At 43.4% G+C, this 25,487-nt stretch overlaps 1 protein-coding gene across 1 annotated transcript; it reads left to right on the top strand.

Annotated features, from left to right (window-relative positions):
- LOC128754325 (axin-2-like) lies at window positions 1-25,034 on the top strand. The gene is made up of 11 exons (XM_053856856.1): window positions 1-76; window positions 12,158-13,104; window positions 14,667-14,807; window positions 17,307-17,409; window positions 18,955-19,095; window positions 19,536-19,957; window positions 20,035-20,184; window positions 20,267-20,500; window positions 20,586-20,687; window positions 21,389-21,514; window positions 23,476-25,034. Exons 2-11 carry the CDS (start codon window positions 12,269-12,271, stop codon window positions 23,600-23,602), a joined length of 2,382 nt encoding a protein of 793 aa, XP_053712831.1. The 5' UTR covers window positions 1-76; window positions 12,158-12,268; the 3' UTR covers window positions 23,603-25,034.
- Window positions 25,035-25,487: the final 453 nt, after the last annotated feature.

The following is a 25,487-nucleotide window of genomic DNA, read 5'->3' on the forward strand; positions in this document are numbered from 1 at the left end:
TCAGCCAAGCATTTTCCCTGGCTGTTACCCACACTTCAGCGTCCAGAAGGATTCCAGCACCTCTGTGGACAGGCAGGTAAGAAACCGTCCAGCCTGCTGAATAAGTACCTGCCAGATGACAAAACTTCTTTTCAAATCATTTTTATGTTTTATGTTGGGACTCTGAACTCGAGCGTCGCTCATTGCAACTGGCACTTATATGTTAAGGGTGCAAACCTAGAGGTTTTTGCTGCCATGCTGGGATATTTTAATATTCTATGCTCCTCTCTCTGCTCTCAATTGGACTTGGAACTAAAAAAATGTTGCTTGCTCAAACTATTTTTTTCGAGATCCCCTGAACTACCGAATGACACATCAAACTGAACATATAGCTGACAGTAACACAAAACTGACACAACACAAACAAAACACACAACACAATGAAAAGGAGCTCATACAAACACAACATTGCACACAGAAATTGTACACACTGTTCTTCACTCTGCTCCGTTTCAATCTTTGTATAATGTAAGAAGAAATATTGAAGACACCATGTGATATAATAGTCACACACAAGTGAGCTTGAAATAAACATTATTATTATTTATTTATTTTTCAATAATATTACTAATAACATCAATTGCTGGTGTCCTTCCTTTCTATGACTTTGTTTGTCTCCTGAATGGGAAAAACTCATTGTTTCGCTGGTAGTGAAGTCAATAAGGCAAATAAGTTAACAAAAAAACAATGTCATATTGTTGTAGAAGGAAGATGAAGGAATAATTATGAAGAAGAACAGCAATTGCACATAGTTACCAGTTCTGGCAGTAGTTTTGATCGCTTTGGTCCAACATTCTCTTTTGTTTAGAGGAGTGAGCTGTTTTTTTTTCTTCTCACAGAATCATTTGAGACGGTTCAACAGTGCACCTGTCTGCCTGAACTTGCCAAATCACTGCTGCCAAATACTTTTATCGGTCACAACAAAGGTTTCCAAGAGCAGAATGGATTACGGCGAGCATCAGAGACATTGTTTCTATACATTATTAAACTTTTAAGCTACCGAAAAACAGGATTGCGAGAAAAAAGGGAGCGAGTGGGAAGAGAAAGTAATTATTCATCCACAGCACTTGCCCACACCCCCCACTGTAGCAAATCCCACACTCCACTGTCAGAGGATGACTGTTTCTCTTTCATTCCTCTTTTGCAACACACCTGTTTGTTCCCACTCACTGTTTATTTACATGCGATTTCCTTTTCCACAGAGTTGAAATTAAAGTTCATCTTCTCAAATTGGGTCTTTTAAAGGGAATAGTCGTAACGAGCCGGAACAAGCAGATGAATGGGGGCTTCTCAAATTTTAAGGGTGTTATGCACCATGTCCAACTTCAAAGCGCGTCTTAACTCCACACTTTAATTGTATCTTCTTCAAGCTTGTCTGCCTGACTGCCATCTGATTCTGCTGACAACTGCACTCCTCTCTTCTTCATCCCTCTCCCCCCCCCCACCCTCCCTCTGGTGTAACTACTCTACATGAGCCCCGTTCAACTTTGCTACAAGTGTCAACACAGGCACCAGTCCTAAATGACTTTTTCTGGCTGAGCGTCTATACGTCCAGCTTCGGCAAATAAAAGTCGATGCTTTTTTCCCCTTCTATTTTCTCTGCACACTGGCAAACAGACATTCACGCTTCTCTCCGTATGAGCTTTAATTTGCCATTGTCCCCTAAGATATTCCTCGCTATGGCTTGAGATAAAGGGATAATCACTTCAAAGGAAGGCTGGGGGAGCCTGCTGCCCCCTCCCCGCTGCTGAAAGCACAAGTGGACAATACGCTAATTGAGAGGGGGAACTGATCACAGGGTCTGTTCAAAGAGAAGCCTGACCACGCCCCCTCCTCCCACCGATGCACTTAATTTTATTAGTGTTTATGGTGACGCCGCAGCCAAAATTATCACTGAAACCCACCACAGCCTTTGAACTCCCAAATATTGGGTTATCTGCAATTATTCACCCTCTCCACTTTCACAAGTGTCGGATTTAAGCAGAAAAAAAGGGTCAAACCAGCAGTTTACCAAAGAGTGCTCAAATATCGCAGACAACTTCAGGCTAGATGTTTTATATTGCGAAAACATTGATCTCTGGGTCCATAAAGGGTCAGTGTGTCATGCTTCAGTCTGACTTTGAATCCAGAACCAAAATACTTTCAATAGTCAAATAAGATGATGTTTTTCTTGGGTGACACTACAGTCGTCCAAGTGAGCCCTGCTCTGGAATATTTGTCAAGAATTTCGACCCCATTAGTCATTTTATCATGCACTCTTTTTTAAAATGTATTGCTTGCAAATGCTTCATTCGCACTTTTTGATAATGGTATGAGTGGAGGAGAGAATATCCGTATATCAGTGACAGGCTTCTGCTCTTCTATGTTGGCTGGACGAGTAAACCGTATCTTTTTTTTGTAGCGTGAGCAAAACATTTGATGATTCCAGTGTGCTTATTTGTCCCAAACTAGAAGACAGTTGAGAACCACGTACTAAACACATGAGCAGCAACTCGCCACAAAGTAAATGATCAGACAGGTCGCCAATGTTCTCTCGTATATTTTTGCAGTCAAGTGCGACCTATTGTAGTAGCTTAACCTCCTGATGTCCTACATAGTTTTCATTTGCTCGCCATGCTCGGGTTGTTGTTCTTCATCCATGGCTGTATGCAGACCACAAAGTTATATGTTCATGTGTCACTGTAAGGGTGCAAGGGTGGAAGGCTGCTTGATTTTGATTTTGGGTTATGGTTTATTTCCTTTCCTTGTACTGTCCTGGAGGATGCATGTTTAATCAGAGCTACCATTGTCTTGTTCATTTCTAAAAGCTCAAAATAGCATTTTTGGCCAGTGCTCTTTTTTAAGAGACACTATTGCTATCTTACAGGATACAGCATCTAAAGACCTAATTAATTGTCAAATATAAAGCCTTTGAAAATCTTTGATTTCTCAGCTCGAGGTCAATATCGACCTCCCACTTTTGGTCCGTTATTGTTGACATCAATGATGCAATCACATTGATTCCTCATTCAAATACCATAAGAATAATAAGAAATAAGAGGATGATTTTATCTCAACACTACAACACAAACACACACAGGTTTGTCTTTGTGAGGACCTCTCATTGCCATAACCCTTTCCCCAGTCTCTCACCCTAAACCTAATGATCAAAAACAAATGGCTCACCTTAACCAGGACTCTGAATCAAACTGAAAGCTAATTCTAATGACCTTATTGTTTTGATGTCTTCATCCTCAAATTCAGGCTTAATTCATTCAACATGATCTTGGGGATAAGGGATATGCATAAAGAGAAGCAAAATGAATCACAATTTCAACCTGTGGCAAAGACCCACACTCAATGTTTGTTTCCAGCTTATACCACTGAAGGCATGGATGTTCATACATTGAGGAGAAAAATGAGAAGCCACTGTTGACAAGAAGACCATTAATAATAAAAAAAAAAAAGCAAAATCGAAGACCTGAGAACTTCATGGAGTTATTTATTAGCGTAGTTATAAAAAAGACTCACTAAACTTGATTGTTAAGTCATCTGCAATGTCCTATAGATTCATGTGCCTTCTGCAAAGGTGCTCTGTGCTTCGAGTATGCTTCAATCTTTGAGCTGGAACCGTGGGGCGAATAAACCTTTAATTTAAGTTAAGAGTCAATCCAGATTAAAGGTCCCAATGTGGCTTTTCCATCTGTCCAAGAGAGCAGCATATAAGCAACAGTATTAAAGCAGACAGCTTTTGTAGTTCAATATTCCTGATGTTGCATGTACATGATGCTCATGTACAAAAAACCGAAGGTCTGAATATTTAACATCTCAGTACAACATTATCTAAAATAGTTAATGGTTGTTTTTTGCACACAAAACTCAGCTCAAGCTCAACTCATCAAAATATTCCTTTGTACATCTTGAGTACATGAAAAATAAGTTATTAGTACACCTTTCTTTGGGGAGGAAAACCTGTTCTTCACATACTGTACATTATGTTAAATTCAAACCACTTTTACAGCAATTTGGTAATATGTACATTTCATATCCCGGGCAAAAATCATCTGTGTAAAACGTTTGATTGCATGTGGGGTCATTCCCACTTTTCACAGTCAGTCAGAAACCAACCAGACACTGACTGACTGTGAAGAAACCTGCCTGTTATGCAAACCAACAACTTCATCATCGACAATCACAGGTGACCAAAAAAGTCTTGTAAATCAAAAGTATAATTCTGTATTCCATAAGGCCTTCAGTCACCTTAAATGGGACTATTTTTGAAATCCGATTGTCTAAAGAAATAAACAATGCCTGTAATGTAGCTAGAACAGTTGAGAACAAATAACCTTTATTGCCAGTTCCTGCTACAGTATACTGGCAGTGTAAGGAAGCCATTAAAGAAATGTATATGATCATTACTGTAGATGAGTTGAGTCCTCATCATTTACATTCCTAAAATGGGACTTAAATAAAAAATGTGAAGCGTTCTAAGCACTGTACCTACACACGCTCACCTTCCACCGCCAGTCTGCGAAGCATATCCCTTCTTCAATCAAAGAATGAGGAACGTAAATCAGCTGTGACGCACCAGATGTCTTTCATTTCTCCTCATACACAAGCTCTCAATTAGCCTCCAGGTCACCCTGTTTTATTGGGGCTTCATAGCGAGTCAGTGGCTGCACTCTCCTGGTGAATTGTGCTTTGAAAGCGTTCGGATCCTCCTGTGAAATGGTCCGGGCCTGAACAAAGAGGTCACAGCAGGGTCAACATCGAGAAAAGGGGGATTCTTTGACCACTTTACAGCACCCTCTCTCTCCTTTGTCAATACGTAGCACAAGAGTGGCCATTCAAGGGTCAACTGGTGTGGTCTGCACCAAATGAACTCCGATCACTTATTGGCAAGAAGTTCCTAGGAAATCATCTGAAGCTAGTGTCAGTGAAAACCACGAAGCAAAGCATGAATGAAACTTCCTATCACCAGATCAGCTTCTTTTTCATTTATCTGATGTCCTAATTGAATCTGAACATGGATAATATAGTGGCACTAATTTAAAAAAATCCTCTTTTTTAGATTCTGTAACATTCATTTTCCATCATGATGTCCATTTTACCCCTGAGAAGTGGGGATAATATGACTGACTTTGGTTATCAGCTGTCTGCAGCAGTCGAATGGCTCTAGTTATTCTGACCTCTGTATCCCTTCATTGGTGACTTCATTGTGTTTTTTTTTTCAATCTGAAATCAAGAAACTAACTGAAGGTTTTGTTGATGTCTGGAATGTGAAGCTTGTGACCAAAATATTAGCATCGCATTATACATTGAACATCATTCCATTACTTTAACGTTGACTCATCTATGATGTCAGTAAGGCCTCACTGGTCAGGTGTACTCGGCAGAGACAGATCCATCTGACATGAATTCATGATTGAGGAGGAGCACTGTGTGTTTTGTCCTGGTCGTGGAACTGGTCTTCATAGGTTCATAGGAGTTTATTCAACCTGCTGGCAAGTGTTCTGTGGACCTTTTGGGCTGGGTATTCAGAACCCATCGACTCAGTCCATTGGGTCCCCATAGCATGGACTGGACTCCTTTGTGACGTCTCATGCAGAAAATAGCTCGACTGAGGTGATAGCTTGAATGTGCTGCTGGGTCCGATTGCAACTGGTCCTTACAGGTTTACGTGCAGCGTAGAGAAAGAACTGAAGTATTGAGTAATTACATCTCGATGACGAGGGATAGATGGGTGGAATATACTGTTGTACTATGATTTGTTAATAATTGCTAATATTGTCATTCATTCTTGTTTCACTGTTGTATTAATGTTTTGAAATGTCAAGTTTTTGTGCCATTTTAAAAGATAAAACGGCAATAATCATTGGTCAGACTACACCGGGGCTGGTTGACCTGGAATACGAACATATAGCTGACAAGCAGCAAGGACAGATTCTGACACTGCTGTACTGGACTCAGTACATAGTAGTCACACGGAATGATCGACTTAGGTCCAGATTGAGTGCATTGGAGGATGGTTTGCTGCAGGTACTATCCTGGAGTCATCATCATAGTCAACAGTGGCAAGCATCCGTCAAAAGGTTTGTGGAGTCTGTTTCTGAAAACTAAATATTCAGGAAAGATGTGGCCAGCACTTTGTTTCAGTCTGTTTCCTTTGTACTGCAAGACTGATTGATTTATCATAGATATAAACAGGCAAAAAAAATTATCCTTCAGATGTTCGGACTGCGTTCAGGAGCTCAAAGCAAATACACTGGTTTATGGCATCTTGAGATGGCAGCTGAGGTGATGCCAGCATCTTGTCCGGGTGACTGTTGGATGAAGGTGGCCAACTGGGTGGAGGTCTCAGAGCAGACTCTGGATGTGCTGGAAGGTCTGTTGAAGTGGGAACACCCTGGTTTTCTTGCAAAGGAACTGGACCTGGAGGAATCAAGTGGATGGATTATTACAGAACAATTGTGGGATGAAGCTGGCGAAATAGGTAAAGGAGCCAAATAGGAGCCACATTAGGACCTGGATTCTAGGTTTGTGTGTTTGGCACTTGTCAGCAAATCCCATCATTGATATTAACAAGAAGCAACCGCTTGAACATGGATAGCATGCACACACGGAGAATATCTCTCGTCTTTGAATTGCTGCACTTAAGCAGCAGACATGGTCCCCAATACTGCTGGGGTCCCTTCCTTCTTCTGCCATCATGGGAGTTTAGTGAATCTGAGTCCTCTGACTTACATAATTATATTCTCCTTAAACGTTGACTTTCCACATCAAAGGGACAATATGTGCTTTGAAGTAGCACGGGACAGGATCACTGTCTGACTCTGTCTTAAGATTCTGTCACAATGACATTAGTCAAGTCATGTGAATTAAAAGACCAGAGAACAGCGCTTTCCTTTGCTCTCTGTCCAATTTCAATCAAAATGTCATGCTGTGCCATTTTCCCTGAATGTGGAGTTGGCAAGTGTGCGAGCTTGACAACTATGTGGCTAATCGCCTGTGACTAATGTGTAATTTGTATGACAGTTACACCCTATAGGATTAGGTCTATCAGGTCTGGGTTTCACGTTAACAATATGTTATAAATAATAGAGGACATTCTTCAAAGTTAGATAAGATATTCAATTAAATCAGAAATGAAGGAGGACATGTGAAACCAAATCGAGAATATGACAGTAAAGATGGCTGCACTGTCAGCACAAGTTCAAAGTCAACAAGCAGAAAGATTCAGTGAGGAAGGGAGGAAAATGTCAAAAGAAAGGCAGAAATTTTAAAAAGTCTCAGCGAAGATAAGTTGAAAAGAACTGGAACAGGAGAGCACAATAATCGCCTGACAGAGAACCTCATCGAGGACAAGGTGGGATACGTGGAGGAATTCCTTAGAGCCAGGAACCCGCCATGGGTGCAAGAGATCAGCCCTTCTTGGTGAAATTCCAGCAGGAAGTGAGGAAATTCAAGGTTCTCAGGGCAGCATGGAGGCTAGAAATGTCACAGTCAATGATCAGACCAGGATTACATTCCACCACGATTACCCACCACAGGCCTACAAAGACCGAAGAAGAGAAGTGGCAATGAGAAAAAAGTTCCTGGACGTTAAGTCACTGATTATGAGCATTAAAGTGTTCTCACTATACAAATCTCATTCGGGTAGATTCTCTCCATTCTATGATCTGTCACTTTTTGGTCACATTATCCTACGTTTGCAGTGTTGAACCCACTGAAAATGATGGAATGAACAGAAGAATTCAAACTCATGAAACTGTCGTGTTTTGCTATTGTTGTAATGACTTCTCATTGCCATAATGCTCTCCTTAGCCTCTCACCCTTAACTTAACCTAACAAAACAAATGGCTAACCTAAACCAGGACTCTCAACCAAACTTAAACCCATTTATAATGAACTAAACTTTAAAGCCATCAAAACCTCATGAGGACCAGCCAAAATGTCCTCAGTGACTTCTCCAAGATCGATCCAAACAAGAATATTAATACAGTACATGTAGGCACACGCACACACACACGCGATAACTAAGGAATGTGCTACACTGTACGTAGATACTGTGGCCAGCTCACAGGTGGAAGTGTGCCACAGCTGCAGCACCACCGACCACGTGGGATAATCCTGGGAGTCAGGAGAAATATTGCTGGATTTTCCTTTTTTTTGTCCCAATATTTTCTGTGTAGGTTTCTAAATAGTGAACAATCACGGCATTTCTGCCATCCACCCAGATTCACAGGAAATGGTCCAAAACCACGCAGTACATATGTCAGGACTGTAGAGGAGGTGTAATGCGCAACAACAAGAAAGAAGGTACGGTGTGCCTGCAAATGAAGCTTGAGGCATGAATTATCAGCATAGAAGCATAAACAAATGGATCGGTAAGAGACATTGAAGTTTACCAGTTAGGCAGTTGAGCTTTTATTCAAGTCAACACTGGACTACAAGTCGTCAGATACAGGAGAGAGTGGCCAGGGACGTCTGTTGAGTGTTTTTAGCAGCTCTGTGGTCACCTGCTTTGTGCTTCATCGACATCAATGTCGGTTATCTGTATGAATTTCAATCCTATAGGTTCTTATTTGGTTTGAGAAAATTAACCTTTACTTGATATATTACACTATTGTTGGTGACTCGCTTCTCTGTAGAGTAGCACGATCCCGTGTTAATATGTTGAATGTACACTAGTCTCTTGTTTTCCAGTATAGTTGTGAGGCCGTGGATCTATGTATGTATTGGATACTGTCACTGAAAACGCCAGATCTGTGTGGACGAAAGGCATTTTCCGACTCAGGGTGTTCATTCCTTGATCTGAAAATTTCATCCATTTAATTTGAAGACAGACAGATAAACTTTGGTCGTAGTTTACAACCTCCTTGACAGAAGTATTTATATTGCTTTTTTTTTTTTATGAGTGCCCTTACTTTCTGACTTGAGCACCAGCCCCCCGACAATGTTTGTACACGTGCCTGTCTGTGTGTTTACTTCAACAACAATGCATTAACAAAAAATGTACATTAACAGTCATTAATAAATGTTTACTCTACATAGCTATTTAATTGACAGTGTGCACATTAAAATATGGACGGACAATGGCCAGTCAAAGGTTCAAAATGGCACAAGACCAATCTTATCAATGGAACAATAACAAAGAGAGATCAAATGGCAACTGGTTAGACTAATGAAGGGATGTGAAGTGAACGAATGGTATCCACGTGCTGCATAAATTGCAGCTAACATTTGTGTGATCCGCTGTCTCCACAGTTCAGTTTCATCCTTCAGTCTCTGCTGGTTACTTTTCATATGTTTGTAGCGTAATGGCCGTGTGTCCGCAGGTGACTTCTTGCTGACCAGTCATTCTAACCAATCTGTGTTGTCCTTTTGACCAAGGACAGAGCCTTTAACTGGCATACAATGAGGACAGGACATTTTACTTAGTTAAGTGACATTGTCATTGTAGCAGACTATGAAATGAGATCAGAAACAGACCATAAGTCAATAACAATAGGTGTGGTAGATTGATTAATGCCATTATCAAGACGCTTGAAAATGTAATTTTCAACTGGTGATAACTTTTGGCAATTGATCTCAAAATGATTTTCACGGACTAACCGATGGGACCCAGGTGCAGTGGTGAAAGAGTCACAGGAGGCTGGAGCGAGTCAATACAATTGTTTAATAAGATAATACAAAAATATATAACAAAAGGCGTCACTGAACCAGGAGAACAAAACAGAAAATACATCCAGAGCCTCACCAAAACTGGGAAGAGTCCACAACGGAATGAGTCCAAACGAAAAGCGTTACCGTACCGGGAGAAAGAATACAAGTACAGTCTGTAACAAGAGAACACACACAATGAGCAATGAAACAAAGTGGAGGTCGCACGAGTAAGCGATTACAGACAGAAAAGCAAGAAGCCACGCGGAGCAGGGAGAACAAAAGGAGTCAAAATACAAAAACTCTGAGCACCAGGGTGAAGAATGCTGAACGGAAGATAATTTAAACAACAGATAAAATGTACGCGGGTAGAGAGAAACGAACGGCGCAGATTACCAGTAGGAGCAAATGACTTGATCTGGCACATGTTGCTGGAGTCCAGGTGAAGAATTAGAAGGTTAGGGGTTGGCTCCAGCCGTGTGCCACAGGAACAGGAAGACAGGAGCGAGAAAGCAAAACGTGACTCAAGTGACCAAAATAAAAGCGGAATCGTGACTATATCATGACATTACATTAGTTAATCTTTATTGGTACCACTGATGGAAAATACAACATGCGTGGAAATATGACTTTGAGGGTGGGGAATTACGTAATCCGTTTAAGCGAATATAAACATCTTTTTTTTCGTCAATGATGTGCTATTAGTTTGACTGTGTCGTGGATATCTTGTAAGATGCCATTCCTTTAAAACCTTCCCCGCAGGTAACAAGGTAACAAACAACCATGCTCGATTTGGGCGGACCACAGGCAACAGTAGAGTCGCTTTTTCATGCGGTTCTGTTCTAACTTGGTGTAGTAACAGACGGTCTGGAAGCATAATGTGATTGGCGCGGCAGATCAGTTACTTCTGACGCTCCAAAGCCCCAGGGAGTTGGCTTGAGATTGTCTGTCTTTGATAAGGTCCTGGCACACCACTAAAACATTCCCATGTCTAGAGAAGTTCATTAAACGCGGGTGAACGTCTGAAGGTGTTTTTTGTTCTCAGGGAAGCAACTTTGGATTCGTATGGCGATGTTCGTGGCTGTTTTAGAGGTCTGCTTTCGTGAATTTCGTTGTATTCCACAGTTTACGACGCCGGGCTTGTATGCATCTTCCGGGACCAGGCCGGCGGTTGTTCACTTTGAAGTCCGCAGTTAAACCTTCAGCCTAACTGGTTCGCAGACAGCCCGTAGGATCTCGACTGCGCCCGCGACTCCTCCAAATGCTACCTGAGGAGGCAAGACGGCTGGAAAACCACCGCTGCGTTTTGTTCGCCGCTACATTGATGTGTGACAGAGACCCGCGCCGGTGTTTACTGCACCAGACTGTTGTAACTTTGCGCTTTATGGTCGGGGAAGCTGCTCCGGTTACACGGATGGTAAGTTGCAAAGCCGCTCCACAAGCCCCCTCTCTTGGCCGCTTTGATGTGCTGCCGCTCGGGCTTTGAAGTGAAGAAACGCGGGGTTGCGCTGCTTATTTGTGGGCGAGAAATACGGCGAGATAGATAAGAAGCTTAAACACGGGTGTGTAAATGTGTCGCTTTTAAAAACGACTATTTGTAGGTTGGTTCTTCTCGCTGGGAAAGTGGGATGTATTCTTCAGTCGTCGCCCCCCCTCCTCCCTATTCCTCCAGTTGTGACACCCCCGTTGCTCTACATAGGGACCGTGCCTGCCTGCTCTGAGGTCAGTAGTTGGATGGGACAGAGAGAATCCAAGACCAGCGGTGGTTGTTGGAGCCAGGCGTCCCGCATGTGGTTTATTACCAGCACCAAGTAGTCGACTTTCTTCAACCGGATTACAGTTTTTTTTTGGGGTGGGTGGGTTGGGGGGATCATTCGAGTGATGGAGTAGCACAGCACCCCTTTGCACTGGCATTACTCTCTTGGAATCGAACTTGCGATGGTACGTCTGTCCGCTCATTTCATTCACACCTGTAGTCTTTTGGATCGGAGTCTACGGTTAAATCAACCGTTCCGCTTTCGTTTTGCTTTTCAAGGAAAAAAAGTTTTACGCGGTGTTGAGACATGTAGACAAGAGTTGATTAGGCTTCTCCCCCTCGTATTTAACATCGCTCGAGGTCACCGCACCGCCGATCTCATCTCTACTCATCCGTGCGCGCACATTGGACGGGCGTCCAAACACATCGGGATATAATTGGCGGTGACGCGGACTCCTCGGGAATACACGTGTAAGCCACAGTTGTGAGAATACTATTTCAGTGAAGAGTGTGTTTCTGATGTGACAGGTAGCGAATGTAGGCTGCAGTTGATCTCTCATTTTGATTATAAATAGGTAAATGAAACGTACAAAGAAGCCTTTCATTTTTCTCTTCTCTGTGAACCCGGCGAGTTTTATTTGAAAGGGACTGTTTACTTGATGTCCGTCTTTGAAGTTCAGCAGGATATGGCTTTGATTAGATCAATACTTTGTGTTTCAGAGTGAAGAGGAGCTGAGAAGCTCCCCCGCTGCTTTTAGAGAGTGAGCAGGATTAGGCTGGAGCTCTGTGGAGGCACGACGGCACTCTCACTCAGCAGCCAGAGCTGGAGCCATGAGCAGGGCGCTAGCGGAGCACATCAACAGTAGCTTCCGAGAAGATGCTCCTCGTCCACCGGTTCCGGGGGAGGAGGGTGAGGCGTCATGCTACAGCCACAGCAGACCAGGCAAAATGAGAGCCCTGGGTAAGGTTAAGGAGAGCCCGGTCGCCAGCGCGCCTCCGTGCACCTCTCTGATGAGAAGGAATGAGGATGGACTCGGAGAGCCGGAGGGCAGCGCGTCCCCGGACTCCCCTTTAGTCAGATGGACTAAATCTCTGCATTTCCTCCTTGGCGACCAAGACGGCGCCCACCTTTTCAGGACCTTTTTGGAGCGGGAGAACTGCGTTGACACTTTGGACTTTTGGTTCGCCTGCAACGGCTTTAGGCAAATGGACTTAAAGGATACCAAAACACTGCGAGTTGCCAAAGTGATTTTCAAGCGGTACATTGAGAACAACAGCATCGTCGCCAAGCAGCTCAAGCCTGCCACCAAGACCTTCATAAGGGATAGTATCAAGAAGCAACAAATAGACTCGGCCATGTTCGACCAGGCACAGACGGAAATTCAGTCCAACATGGAAGAAAACGCGTATCAGCTGTTTCTGACCTCTGACATATACCTCGAATACGTGCGCACCGGCTGCGAAAACGCTGCCTACATGAACCACAGCGGACTCGGCAGCCTCAAGCTGATGTGTGGATACCTTCCTCCTCTCATGGAGGACAAGGAGTGGAGCTGTGGTGACCTGAAGGCGAAAGCCATCGGGTCCGTAGTTGGACTGTCTATGAAAACTCTTAGGGCTACTGCTGCCATCCGGACAGCAGCTGAGGTGCTGGAGAATAGTTGCAGGTAAGATCAGCGCTCACCTGGACCGCTACTTTTCTTCTGTTAATATTTGCTGATTTTTTTGTTTAAACTTTTGGTGCTCGCCTCTTTGACATTAGCCTTTAAATCACTGATTATTTGGCACTTTTTTAACAGCTGCCTAGGGGAGTGATAAAGACACTTGATCAAAGGCTCTCAGAGGAACATGCCTGCATGTTTGTGCCCTCCTGCCTGCAGTTAGTCAGGGGTTGGAGGGGTGGGTGGCTACAAACATCAATGGATCTGAGCCTTCCTTTTAAGTAAATGGTGTCTTGCAGGCAGCTCTCTGCTTGCTTGCTCAAGTTTCCTGTCCTTTGAAATCTTTCCTCTGGTTAAGTCACAATTTCACAAACAAAGACTGATGGCTCAATATGGCCGTCTGGTGTTTTTTTATTTCCGATTGTTGCTAAATTTTTGAAACTCTTCCTTTTACAGCAAGTGTGCATGTGCTGTCAGTCAGTTGTGCAGCCAAGTATCATTTTTCTTGTGGAAAGAATTTGGGCTTTTATCTCTGCAGAGAATCCCACACATTTATCCAACAGCTGTAGGAAATTTAAACTACTACGGTTTCAAAATCTGGATCGTGAGCATGGACCTAATCAAAGAGTGCTTTCAAACATTTGTTGTTTGGATTGTTTGTGCTCACATCTGGGCATAATTATTTTTGAAAGGGCTCACAGTGCCCAGATATTTTCTTTTTTTCAATTTGTTTTAATCAAGACTAGACATGCTTTGTTTAAAAATCATAGTGTCACTCATGTTCTTTATCTTAGCTTCTATCTGTTATGTTGCTCAGCCTCTACCATCAGATAGATAGATAGATAGATAGAGAGATAGATGCTTGGGAACAAGCATCATGAAAGAAATAAAGGAGAGTGGGAACGGGTGTGTGTGGGGGTTACGGAGAGCCCAGCTGTGCTAAATACCTGACTCTTTACGCGGACCTTCCAAAGGTCAGGTTTGTGCTTGGGGCCTACGGCTTTAGTCATGCTGGGGTTCTCCTCTCGGCACTCCCAGCAGAAGGCATTCTCATAAAGAAAGGGGCCCTCCTTCCCCCTTTTCCCTTTGCCTCTCCCTCTCAAAAGCTCAAGTTCCCCCTTCGTCTTCTGTCTTCTCTCTTCCCCGTCCACCCCCTTCACTACTGGAACAGGAATGCAACACAGCAGGAGTGTAGAAACACAGAGAGAGACTTTAGAAAAGAAAGCAGGGGAGATTTAGCAAAGGGGGTGGGGGGCACAGACGTGAGGATGGAGTGATAGGAGTGCCAGAGAAAGAAAGAGGCTGTTTCCAGGAAAGTGAATGGCATTTTCAAATTAAAGTAATGGACTGTTGAGGTCTGTGTGAATCAAAAAGATGTTCGCTATTGTCCAAAACGTATGTAACTAATCTTTCTATTGAGGTCACAATCTCACATCAACTCACACAAAACACTTTGGTCTTTTGCCTGTAAAAAAGAATAACATGTCTAATGTATCTAAAATAGTGCTATAAAGCACTTTGAATGTGACCTTGAATGTGATCAAATTTGTTTGCTCTTTGCTGTGTAGGTCCCACAGGCAAGGAGATCCAGCCAGCCCCTACTTTGTCAACTCTGGCTACATCTTTGCTCCTGCCACTAGTGCCAATGACAGCGAGATCTCCAGTGATGCTACGACAGACGATTCCATGTCAATGACAGACAGTAGTGTGTAAGTGTTGATGTAAATCTCAGAAGAAAATGCAAAGGTCCCCATTGTCAATGGAATGCTTTTTATTCTGCTAAACCTTTCCTGTGAATGTATCCTTCTGTTGTATCTAAATCTTCCTTGAACCGAGCTCAACTAGCATCTTAGAACTCATTTGAAAACATGCAGGAAGTATTTGTTTTTGCAGTCTGCTTGCTTAAGGTCAGTGGTGTCGATGTATTTAAATCATACAGGTGATGCCATCATTGTGCATTAGCTGGTGTTGCATTCCGGGAGTCGACGCTGCTAAAGTCGTTTTGTCTGAGGCTCGTTTGAAGTTTGTCGCTGTGTGTTTCAGGCCAGAAAGGAGCGAGGAAAAAATGAGATTGTCTTGATGTGGGTGGGGGCGTTGCCTTATTTTTCTTCTGAGTTGAAATGTATCCATCCCACCCACCCTTCTGCCACAACAGGCTTGTTTTTTTCATGTTGTCTAATCGCTGTTTTCCCTTGAAGAGCTGGAGGACAGGGGGAGGGAAATGGCCATTTGGGCCTCAAGACAAACTCATTGAAAAATGTTGGCACCAAATGAAAGGAGGCTTACTCACATGGTAGGTTGGTTTCCTGCCACTGGCCTCCACAGCGTGCTGAGATCATGTGTCTGCAAGGCATTCACAGGGGTTACTCGGTGCTAGACCTCGGGACAAGAATGAGGAACTCCCCAAAGCTGCACTAGGACACCCCCCAAAATTGCACTCACTTGTTCTCCGCTCCTTAGTCCAGAGCCAAAAGCAGGAGAGGTAAGGCTAGAAGTGCAAGGGAGTGAGAAAATAAAGTGCATGGAGTATAAAAGGCTTAACTGAATCGCTTTCAGCCTATTGTTGGGTGAGGGGAGCTTAGGGGGATAAGAGGGTGGCTGACTGCTTTGAAAATGACTTGCACAACTGAATAGGAGATCCCCATAAAGTAAGGAGCCATGAAACCATGAAAGTCCATGTCTTTCTCCAGAAACTGCACAAAGCATCTGTTCATGGAATTGGTGGCAGTACAGGAAGAGGAAAGTTGATCTAACATTGTATGATGTGTTGGTGTTCTTGTAAGCACACCACTACTGAGTTGTTGAGTTTTCTTCATCATTAGTTATTGTCTCTTTTGACTGACAGGTTTCATTTGCCCTGGACTATCACAGTCATAGGTAGAGTTAAGTAGAAGTGTTCGCATCATCTGACATCACTGAAGCGGCTTGTGTACAAACGGAAGCAGGGAAGCAGGAAGATACGTTTGTGGGATTTTCTCTACAGTCAAAGTCATATCCATGTTGTAGTTCTCACCAATCACACCCTGCTTTTATTGGAGGCAACAATTTGATTAGCGCGCCCTTTCATCGTTGTTAAAACACACATTTGAATTTCATTTCTGGGATAAAGAACAAGAAGAAGAGGATTTGGGAAAGAGGGTGAGACAGAAGAAGGGATAGGGGATTTTTTTTTCTTTTTTGCTTATATCTTATTTATGGATTTACTTGGACGCTGGGGAATGCTGCTGCACCAACTTCAAACATTACCTTATCTTACAAACCAGGCGTTTGATGTTGCTGAGATCAGAGACACGCAGCGGAGCATTTGCCAAACGAAGATGGCAGCGACTGCATATGTGCATGAGTGTGAGATTTCAAAGAGGCAGCAGAAAAAGTAGCGTTTGGGCTAGGTCAGATACTTCTGAGCAGCCAAAACGTCCAAGATAATTGGCCCAGCTAAAGTGGCTGCTGACTGGAAAAACCAGCAGACATGAAATAAAAAAAAGTGGAGTCTAACTAACATAAATGCTTAATTGTTCACTTGAGAGTAGGCTTCATTTCATTTTCGTGCTTTAAACGTCAGCATGTGGAAAACATGTCATGTTTAGCAAGATTCATGTTGTTTATTGTTGTCATGCATGCCTTATTTTTTCATTTCATTTTTTCTCCTTTTTGAGTTTTTCATGTCAAGCTCCAATGATAGTGTTTGAGGAAAATCAAGTATTGGTGGCAGTGTGATTGTCTGTTTGGATCAGCTCAGATTCTTAGGTATATGATGCTTCAATGATTCTGTCGATGGATGTTGTTTACTCTAAATCAGTCACATGGTAAGAAGGGTTGTCAAAAGTCGACAGGGACTAATCTTATCAGTGGGGCTCCTTTGAAGCCCCCGTATCCATGTTTAGCATTACTCACCCATTGTCCTCAAGTGTTTTGTTGTGTGTCTTTTGTTTCCCTGGCTTCAAAAGTTCTAAAGCCTTAAAATGTTTGTAGAGCGCCCTGTGGTTGGTTTCTGAGTGATGTCCTGTCTGTCATTTTAATGGTGGGCTGCACTTTTTGGCTTCCACACAGCACATTGATAACCCAGTGGTGGTGGTGCGGAACCACTAGTTGAATGAAGATTGATGTGCATAAATTTGGTTTTGGCATGTATTTTTTTTTCTTCTTTTTTTTTTTTTTCTTAGGCTTCTCTAGTGAATGCTAATGGGTAATATATTTTTTTTCTTTAGAGATGGTATCCCTCCTTACAAGACTGGCACCAAGAAGCATCTTCAGCGAGAGATGCATCGCAGTGTCAAGATCAACGGCCAAGTCTCCCTGCCACACTTTCCTGTAAGTTTTGCTTCCCATTTAACCATTTGGTTTTGTCTCTCATCTGTCTCTGATTGATTTTCTCCGGAGAGAGTGACTAACGAATTTATAAAAGTAGAGGAGATGATAGGCTCCATTTGTGTGCTTCTTTACTTTGCAATGGTGTCTCCACATATATGTTTCCAATATGTTAAAACCTGTCTTGTCACCCTGCTGTTATTTAGGTATGGGTTGGTGGGGTAAAAACTAAGAATATTTTTATAATAACAATAATTGTCTTATATAAAATCATTTTCTGAATACATTTTCAATATATTGCTATCCGTGTTGAGCTGACGTGGCTGTTATGGGGAGCAGGCAAGGAAATGGAGAAAAATACTTCAAGACAAGTTTGGATGGAGAAATGTTGGAGGCAAGGAAATAGTGTGAAACTCTTGTTACATGGCAAAACACAGGTTCGAGTGTACATGTAAGAAGTCTGTCTGAGTTTGTGGCTTCGTTTTACACTGTTGTCTGTTCCACCTTTTTTCCTCTTTTCTTCTCTGCCTTGTCTCCCCTTGTCTCTCTCTCTCTCTTCTTCCAATATCTTTGTCTCTTTCCCTTTCCCACTTGCTTTCCTTTAATGTCTCCCTCCTGATTTGGAGATGGCTCTGTCTCCCATGATGCACCAGCCCCAGGCAGCGGGGGCCCCGTGCAGGGCTGGCGCTCCTTTGCCAGCAGCTCTGCTTCCCTTTCTTCTTCTTTCCTTCATCGTTTCTACAAAGAGATGAGACGAACAACAAAAAAAGAGTAAAAATCAAGAAAGCCAGTGTGCCAAATAACAAAAAAGTGAGAGGGTTGGGGGGCGCCACTGCATATAGTTAAAGAAAAAGTAGGATAATGTGACTAGAGTACCTCAGAGCTGCCCTGCATGCAGCTAGGAAATAAATTACTACTTCCCCTTAGATCTTCCCTCTATTTGACTCCTCTCTCCTCTCCCTCCCTTTCCCCTCCTCTCTTGCTCTCTTGCTGCCACCGTCACCACTTTACAAACGCACATCTCAATCCTCCACTCTCTTTTTATGCTGTTAATTCTGTCCCCCTCACCCCCCATTCTCCTCCCTTCTCCTCTACTCACACTCTCTTCTCCGTTGATATCTGGCTTTTATTCTGAGATTTAAAGCTGCATGTCCCTCCCACCCCTAGCGTGCGTTTGATGTCTGACAAGAGCGCTTTGAAGTGTGCTGACTTCAGAGGCTGCGAGCTGATGGCTTGGTCAGGCTACAGAGGGTGCAGGCAGGGGGCCTCCCCTCCAAGCGAGACCAACTGCTACCCGCCATCACTACCCTCTCTCTAACCCTTGCCCGCCAGCCAGGCACTGCCAAGGACAGTAGCCACGAGGAGATCTCGCTGGGATGGGCAATGGAGAAGGCTCAGGTTAGCTAAGGGGCCAAGGGCATCTGGATGTACCCATTCAGAACAGTCACACTTTTTGGAGCAGTAATACAACATATTGTGTTTGTCGGAAACAAGAAGTCGTTCCACTCACTCACTTGTAAAATGTCCGCCTCCTTGTGCTGTTTGCAGAGAACACATCGTTTGCCTAAGGAGATGACCCCTGTCGAGCCCTCAGCCTTTGCTGCACAACTCATAGCCAGACTTGAGAAACTGAAGCGTGAGCAGGATACCATGAGCTCATTGGAGGAGCGACTACAACAGATCCAAGAGGTGCAATCACAAAAACAAAAAACAACCTCCCATTTAGAACGTCAAGCAGCACTTCAGTGGCTACCTCACGGGAATTGTGCTTACATCAAAGTTAGCCTGTGTTTTGTATCATTTAAAAAAAACTTTATTCAGGCATTAGCATGTAGAAGTAGAAAAATTGACTCCAAGTCTATCTTGCATAAACTTTTGATTCCTCTCATCCTCTCGTTTCTGCGAAATTTCAACTGTATGTTTTGAGGCAAAGATTCTTCAGTTAGTACCTAGTTGTTATCCAGTGGTCTTTGTGATTCACGGTCAGTGCATAATAGCTCAAGCACAGACATTGCCTGTTAACCAAGAGACAAATAGAAAACGCAAGTGAAGTTATCCCCTTGTTTTTACAGTATTTCTGTGCCAACGTTTTTGATAGCGTGGTGAATTTTTTTGCTCTAATCCTCTAGGAGGAGGACAGGGAAGAAAGTGTCGACGTCACTGGCGATTATTCCATCCATCACCCCCTGCTTCCATCTGGCAACCAGTGTGAGGAAGACCCTCAAGCTATCCTGGATGAACATCTCTCCAGAGTCCTTAAGACCCCTGGTTGCCAGTCTCCTGGTGTGGTGCGACACTCGCCGCGTTCCCACTCCCCAGACCGGACAGGTGCCTTGGTGTTCTCGGACGAGGGACCCCTCTTTGGTGTACATCCTGGTGCCTCCAAGGTCCTAGTGCCAAGTCTGCAGTCCACAAAGCACATCCACCACCACTACATCCACCATCACCATGCTGGGACCAAGACAAAGGAGCAGATTGAATCTGAAGCGGCTCAGCGGGTGCAGTGCCTGTGTCCTCCTGGGGGGTCTAAGTACTCGGATCTGACCTCTGTGTATGTTTACATTCAAAAATATGAATGCTTGTCATGCCCTTTTGATCAATGCTGACCTTTTTTCTTTACCTTTCCAGTCGCTGTAGCTCATTGAGTAGGCGGTCGGTAAGACCTACAGAGAATGGTGTGTCTCCTCCTTGCCTTCCTCTTGATGCCACAGACCGCTCTCAGAATGTTTGGCAATGGATCCTAGAGAGCGAGCGGCAGGGCAAGCACAAACCACACAGGTAAAAAAATCAACCTACTTCTCAACATGATCCAGATCCGTCTTTTCATAATTTTTGTTTTGATTTTGATGTTTTTGCACAGCACTCAGGGTCTTAAGAAATCTAACCTTCTTGACTGCAAGACGTTATCTGGTCGGGCTCATTCCCCTTGGGGTGGTGGGGGAATTGGCAATGGTGCTCATCTCCGCAGTCATCACCCAGGCCATCCTTTCATTCAGGACCCTGCTATGCCACCTCTGCCTCCACCCAACACGTTGGCACAGCTTGAGGAGGCTTGTCGGAGATTAGAGGAGGTGTCCAAACCTCCAAAACAAAGGTAAATAAGCTTTTGTACGAAACGACATTTTTTTTTTCGACTCTGTATTTATATCTCTATTTTTTCTTTCATATGTCCATGACAGGCATTCAGTGGCAGCAGGTCTTCAGAAACACAGGGGTCCACCAGTTGCTGCCTTTTCCTCTGTAGGAAGCTCTCTCAACAGCCCTGGACTACAAGCTGAAGAGTAAGAATCCTTTGCAACATTTTTGATGTCAAAAAATAGGCAGGTTTGCTTTATTATATAATCTTTATTCATATTTTAAGTGTGCGCCAGACTGACCTATGATAGCTCGTCTGATCTTCCTAAAATCTGGCAAACCATCCATCTGTTGTGTCTCTGCTAATCAGTTATCCATGATCCATGATTTTGAGTTTTAATTCAATGGTAACTGGGTGAGATAGATAGATATTGATTGAGCGATCATTCCCCCTCCGTATTTAAAGTAGGTTTGGGAGACATGAGTTCCAGACTCAGAGACTTTCTTCCCTTTAAAAAGGAATTTTGTGAGTCAGCATAGCTGCGTCTTTGAACTCCTCTTCTCTAGTTTTTTTAATCATTTTAAGATGAAACATGCTTTAATACAGAATCATAACTAACCACCCGTCTCTTAATGCGCACACACCCAGATGCTCACCAGTGGACCCCAACAAAGATGTGTTGAGTAGCCCCTGGTAACTTGGGCTTATCGGCTCCTTTCATACAGTTGTTTGTTCAATGTCAAGAGCGTTTGATGTTTAACCACAGCCAGACTTAGTGTGAAGCTTTTTTTTTATTTTTAATTGGAGGGTGAGCCAGCTGTCTTCTGGCTACCTTTGCTTCTTTAGTTTCCTCTGTGGTATTTTCTGAGAATTATTTTTAAACCACCTTTTGTCCTGTGTTTTCAGTTCTAAAGAACTAGTGGTCACCTACTTCTTCTGTGGTGAGGAGATTCCCTATCGCAGCGTCATGAAGACCCACTGCCTCACTCTGGGACACTTTAAGGAACAGCTAAGCAAGAAAGGCAACTACAGGTGAATATCGAAGAGTTTCCTGGCTGTCATGTCTTGTAATCAAGTCCTGTGAAACGTATGCTGAAAGAGAAGCTGAGATTATCCAGCGAATTCAAAGCTTTCCGGGACAGGGGAAGGCGGGGGAGAGGGGTGTTCTGGAGGACATTTTTTTTTCTCACATCTGGTCCTGATTTTCATGGTAAGGCAGCTTTAATAAATGTGGCTTTGAAGCCTGAGCCATTTTATTTCGTGTATAAAGAGCATTTCAAATTCTTCCTCCACATTATTGCGTCAGGTATTAGTCTCCAGTGTTGTGAGCGGCTGACAGACGGTAACAGCACAGCTACCTCCAGCTGATCATCCGAATGCGATCATTGGATGTAAAGCCATGTTCACCTCGGTGATGGTGGCTTCCCATTTCTATGTGGATTACATTTTACTTATCAAAACAAAGTTTTACTGTCGTGACAACCGCTGAGAAGAGACAAAGCCTGCATGCCCATGACATCAGTGTCTGATCGCAGCCACATCTGCTTGTTAGGCAAGAAAGAGATGGGTCTGCAAACAAGTCAATGCACCCCTACGAACCAATAACTCTTTAGCGTGTGGGAGAGGATGGGGAGGAGGTGGTCTGGCTTCAATGGCCGCCGAATGTGTGGAGTTGGTTAATTTGATCATGGCAGCAGAACAGCAGAGAGCAGTACATTGCTGCACTGCCAGACAATATTGGTGCCAGATGTTGCACGCAAGAGAAAAAAAACCCTGCCACATAAAACATGTTGCAATGGAAAGACGTCTCTGCCTGCCCCGCTCTCTGAAACATAGAGTGATGACTTTGAACTGTTGTGGAGTTAGAAAATCCAGATGATAAAAAAAGAATCTGCTTTGTTTTTAGTTTGTACAAACGAAGAGTCAAGACTGAATCATTCCCAGGCAGGCAATAATTTGAAGAGATACGGAAACGTTTTGTTTGTGAAGGAGCTCTTGACTAACCACCAACAGAATTTTTAATTGCTGAGTTGACTTTTCAGTTAGTTGTATACTGCTCTCTCTGAACGTTAGCTTCATCGAGTTAAGATAAGCCAAGCGAACCAGAAGATGACGATGCTCTCGAGCCAATTTAAGCATCACTCTCACAACTCTGTTTTAGAACCAACCTTTAGACAACCGACGGTGCTACATTCTTGTTAGAAACACGCCACAGCCAGCAGTAGGTTTATGTGGAATGTCGCTCATCAAGCCAAATGAAAGTTAATGTTAGCTGCTCCCCGCCTCACGTGATGTTTGAACGACTCCAAGCAGAAGGATTGCTCGTAAAACTCAGACCTTTTCGGTATTCTGGACACAGACGCGCACAGACAAAATGAGGCATTTTTCCATTACAAAGCTTATCATTAAATCCCCTCCTGCTGATCTTTTCCTGGGATGGAGGTTGCGCAGGAATGATTAGGAGCACTGCACAGTCACTGCCAGCGAGCGAACCCGGGGAGTTATCGCTGCTTGAGAGAAGAAGAGTGGGTTAGTGAGCTGACCCGTGACCTACAGGAGACTGTTTGAGTAGTCGCCCACCTCCCAGGGTGTAGAGCCCCTCAGGCTCGGCCTGCGTCCAGCTTTTCACGCCCACTCACTGATTCCACCACGCTCCTCTGACCTGCTCTTCTTTTTCTTCACTGCTGATTGCAAAGCATTCTTAATGTGTGCACAAGCAAAGGCAGCGAGCAGACTCTCAGGCACCTGGAATGTTAACCTCTATGATAGGAAGAGCCGTCATTGACAGCCATCACAAATGGCAGCTTGGAGGATGCAGATGCAGGATCTATTCAGTGGACAAGAGTCAAGATGATGAAGTTGGAATACTCTCAGAAGCTGTCTCAGCTGGCTTCATTTTGCAGAGAGTTCATTCAATATGTATTCACCAGATATTCACCAGGATGCTGCTTAGTGTTTTGATGACTAATTCCTGCCTTCTGTCTGCCCTTCAGGTACTACTTCAAGAAGGCCAGTGACGAGTTTGAGTGTGGCGCTGTATTTGAGGAAGTGTGGGAGGACACCAGCGTGCTGCCCATGTACGAGGGAAAAGTCCTTGGCAAAGTGGAGAGAATGGACTGAACGCCATTTTGTCACGAACGCAACCAATGCCCTTTCATGCCCGACCAAAAGCTACATTGTCCCCAATACAAGAGACTCTTTATTGAAAAATGAATTCTGGACACTTTGTTTGTTTTATTTTTGTTTTGTTTTGTTTTGTTTTTTAAGCATTTCGTAATATTAAGCTAAACAGAGTTAATATATCCAGCACAAGAGGAGTGATTGAAGGAAGACGAGCCAATGAAGTAAGCAGAAACCAGAGGAGGCACTGGCCCTCCCTGACACTGTCAACCAATCAGCCTTAGAAACACAAGGGAACAGAGACTTTGGGGTTGGTGCTGATTGGAAGCCAGTCGGGGGTAAGACCCGCCCAACGTCTTGAATATAACCACTGAAGTTGTAGACTGTTGTGACGTGCGAGAACAGCAGAGGTGCTGACTGAGCTCTTCAGGCACAACTGTACGTGTGCATATACATACATGACTATGTATATATACATGTATTTTATCTAGTAGATGCTTGTTGTTATGAGGTGAACGTTTTTATTAAGTATTTATTGAAATAACCCTTTCTCTTTTTAGCCCCTCCAACCTCTGTCCTTCCTGACTCCAGCCAATGGGCAAGCTGCTTTGAATGTTGGGAGAACTTCAATAGAATAGACTGAGACACTAGACTAGAACCTCCCACAGCCTTGTAGCCCTGTCTGAACCAAAATAACGACCATTTAGTTTGTCCCACTCTCCCTAATGGTCAATTCCAGTCTTATATGCTGCTGATAGTTTTTAATATTTACTTGGTCACACTAATGTTTTCGTCTTTTTTTTTGTTAGTCCCTTCTCTCCGTCTGGCGACAGAGCTCAATCTTTTTTGTTGTGCCTTTGTTTGCAAACCAGGCATTGCACAGGGGGTGGGGGGGGTTTCAAACAGCTCCACGCAGAGGAGACCTGCAGCACAGGCTGTACCATCTAATAATGGCAGTGTTTACAGCCCGCACACCAAAATAACTTGCTCTAACAAGAAACATTTTGGGTCACAGAAAAGGACTTCTGGAAGAAGTCCGCTCACGTGTTAGACAGGAACATGAGCACTACGGCTCCCGAGTTGTTTGAATGTTGCCACAGCGATACGCTCTATCACATAGCTCCTGTATACATTGTAATTATGCATTCTGATGAACTGACACACACACACACACTCGCTGGTGTTTTATGAGTACACCTGTGCCTATATGGATGCCATACCATGTGCTACCCTGTTTCAGGGTTTTAATATATATCCCTTGGTTTTTAAAAGGGTTTTGTGTTTGAAAAGATATTTTTATGCTTTTAATAATATCCAGTAATCGTGTGTTTTATTTGTTTCCACGTTGTTTTTACACCCCCCGTTGTTTTATTTTATTCTATCTAAACTGTAAATTATACATTATATAAAGAGTTTCATTTAAAGATTTACATGGACCTATAATTATTGTAATTATTGAGAGATGTAGCCTTTATTAAAGTTTTATATTTTTCAAATGAATGTGCTTGACTTCTTGCTGCTCTTTATCACCTCGTCCTGACTTGTTTTTCATTAAACTCTTAACATGGACTTCCTTATGTCACATACATGCGGAAATAAGCAGAAGACGGTGAATAATGTTAAACAACAAAACTACATAAGTGATGCGTGAAGCTTGTATTGTCCCAGAACAAGTGTTAAAGAGTCACAACATCATCATACATCATCTACAAAGTTGGTCCTGCTGAATGAGAACTAAAAAATAGATCTGAATTCAAACTCAGCACCTTATAGAATACGTGCCTCGATGACTCCAGTCAGCTCCTGTCAATGCATCCATGAGGTGCCACAGTACAGAAGATCTTCAGAATCACAGATGAGATTCTAAGCCGTGGCATGGCGGCTA

This window comes from Synchiropus splendidus, chromosome 2 (assembly GCF_027744825.2).
Source record: "Synchiropus splendidus isolate RoL2022-P1 chromosome 2, RoL_Sspl_1.0, whole genome shotgun sequence".
Lineage (NCBI taxonomy): Eukaryota > Metazoa > Chordata > Actinopteri > Syngnathiformes > Callionymidae > Synchiropus > Synchiropus splendidus.

Excerpts from the sequence above, each read along its gene's own strand:
- LOC128754325 (XM_053856856.1), top strand. The coding sequence starts at position 12,269 with ATGAGCAGGGCGCTAGCGGAGCACATCAACAGTAGCTTCCGAGAAGAT. Across the intron at positions 19,958-20,034 it reads TACTCGGATCTGACCTCTGT|TCGCTGTAGCTCATTGAGTA; the intron begins GTATGTTTACAT and ends TTACCTTTCCAG. Across the intron at positions 20,688-21,388 it reads CCTGGACTACAAGCTGAAGA|TTCTAAAGAACTAGTGGTCA; the intron begins GTAAGAATCCTT and ends CTGTGTTTTCAG.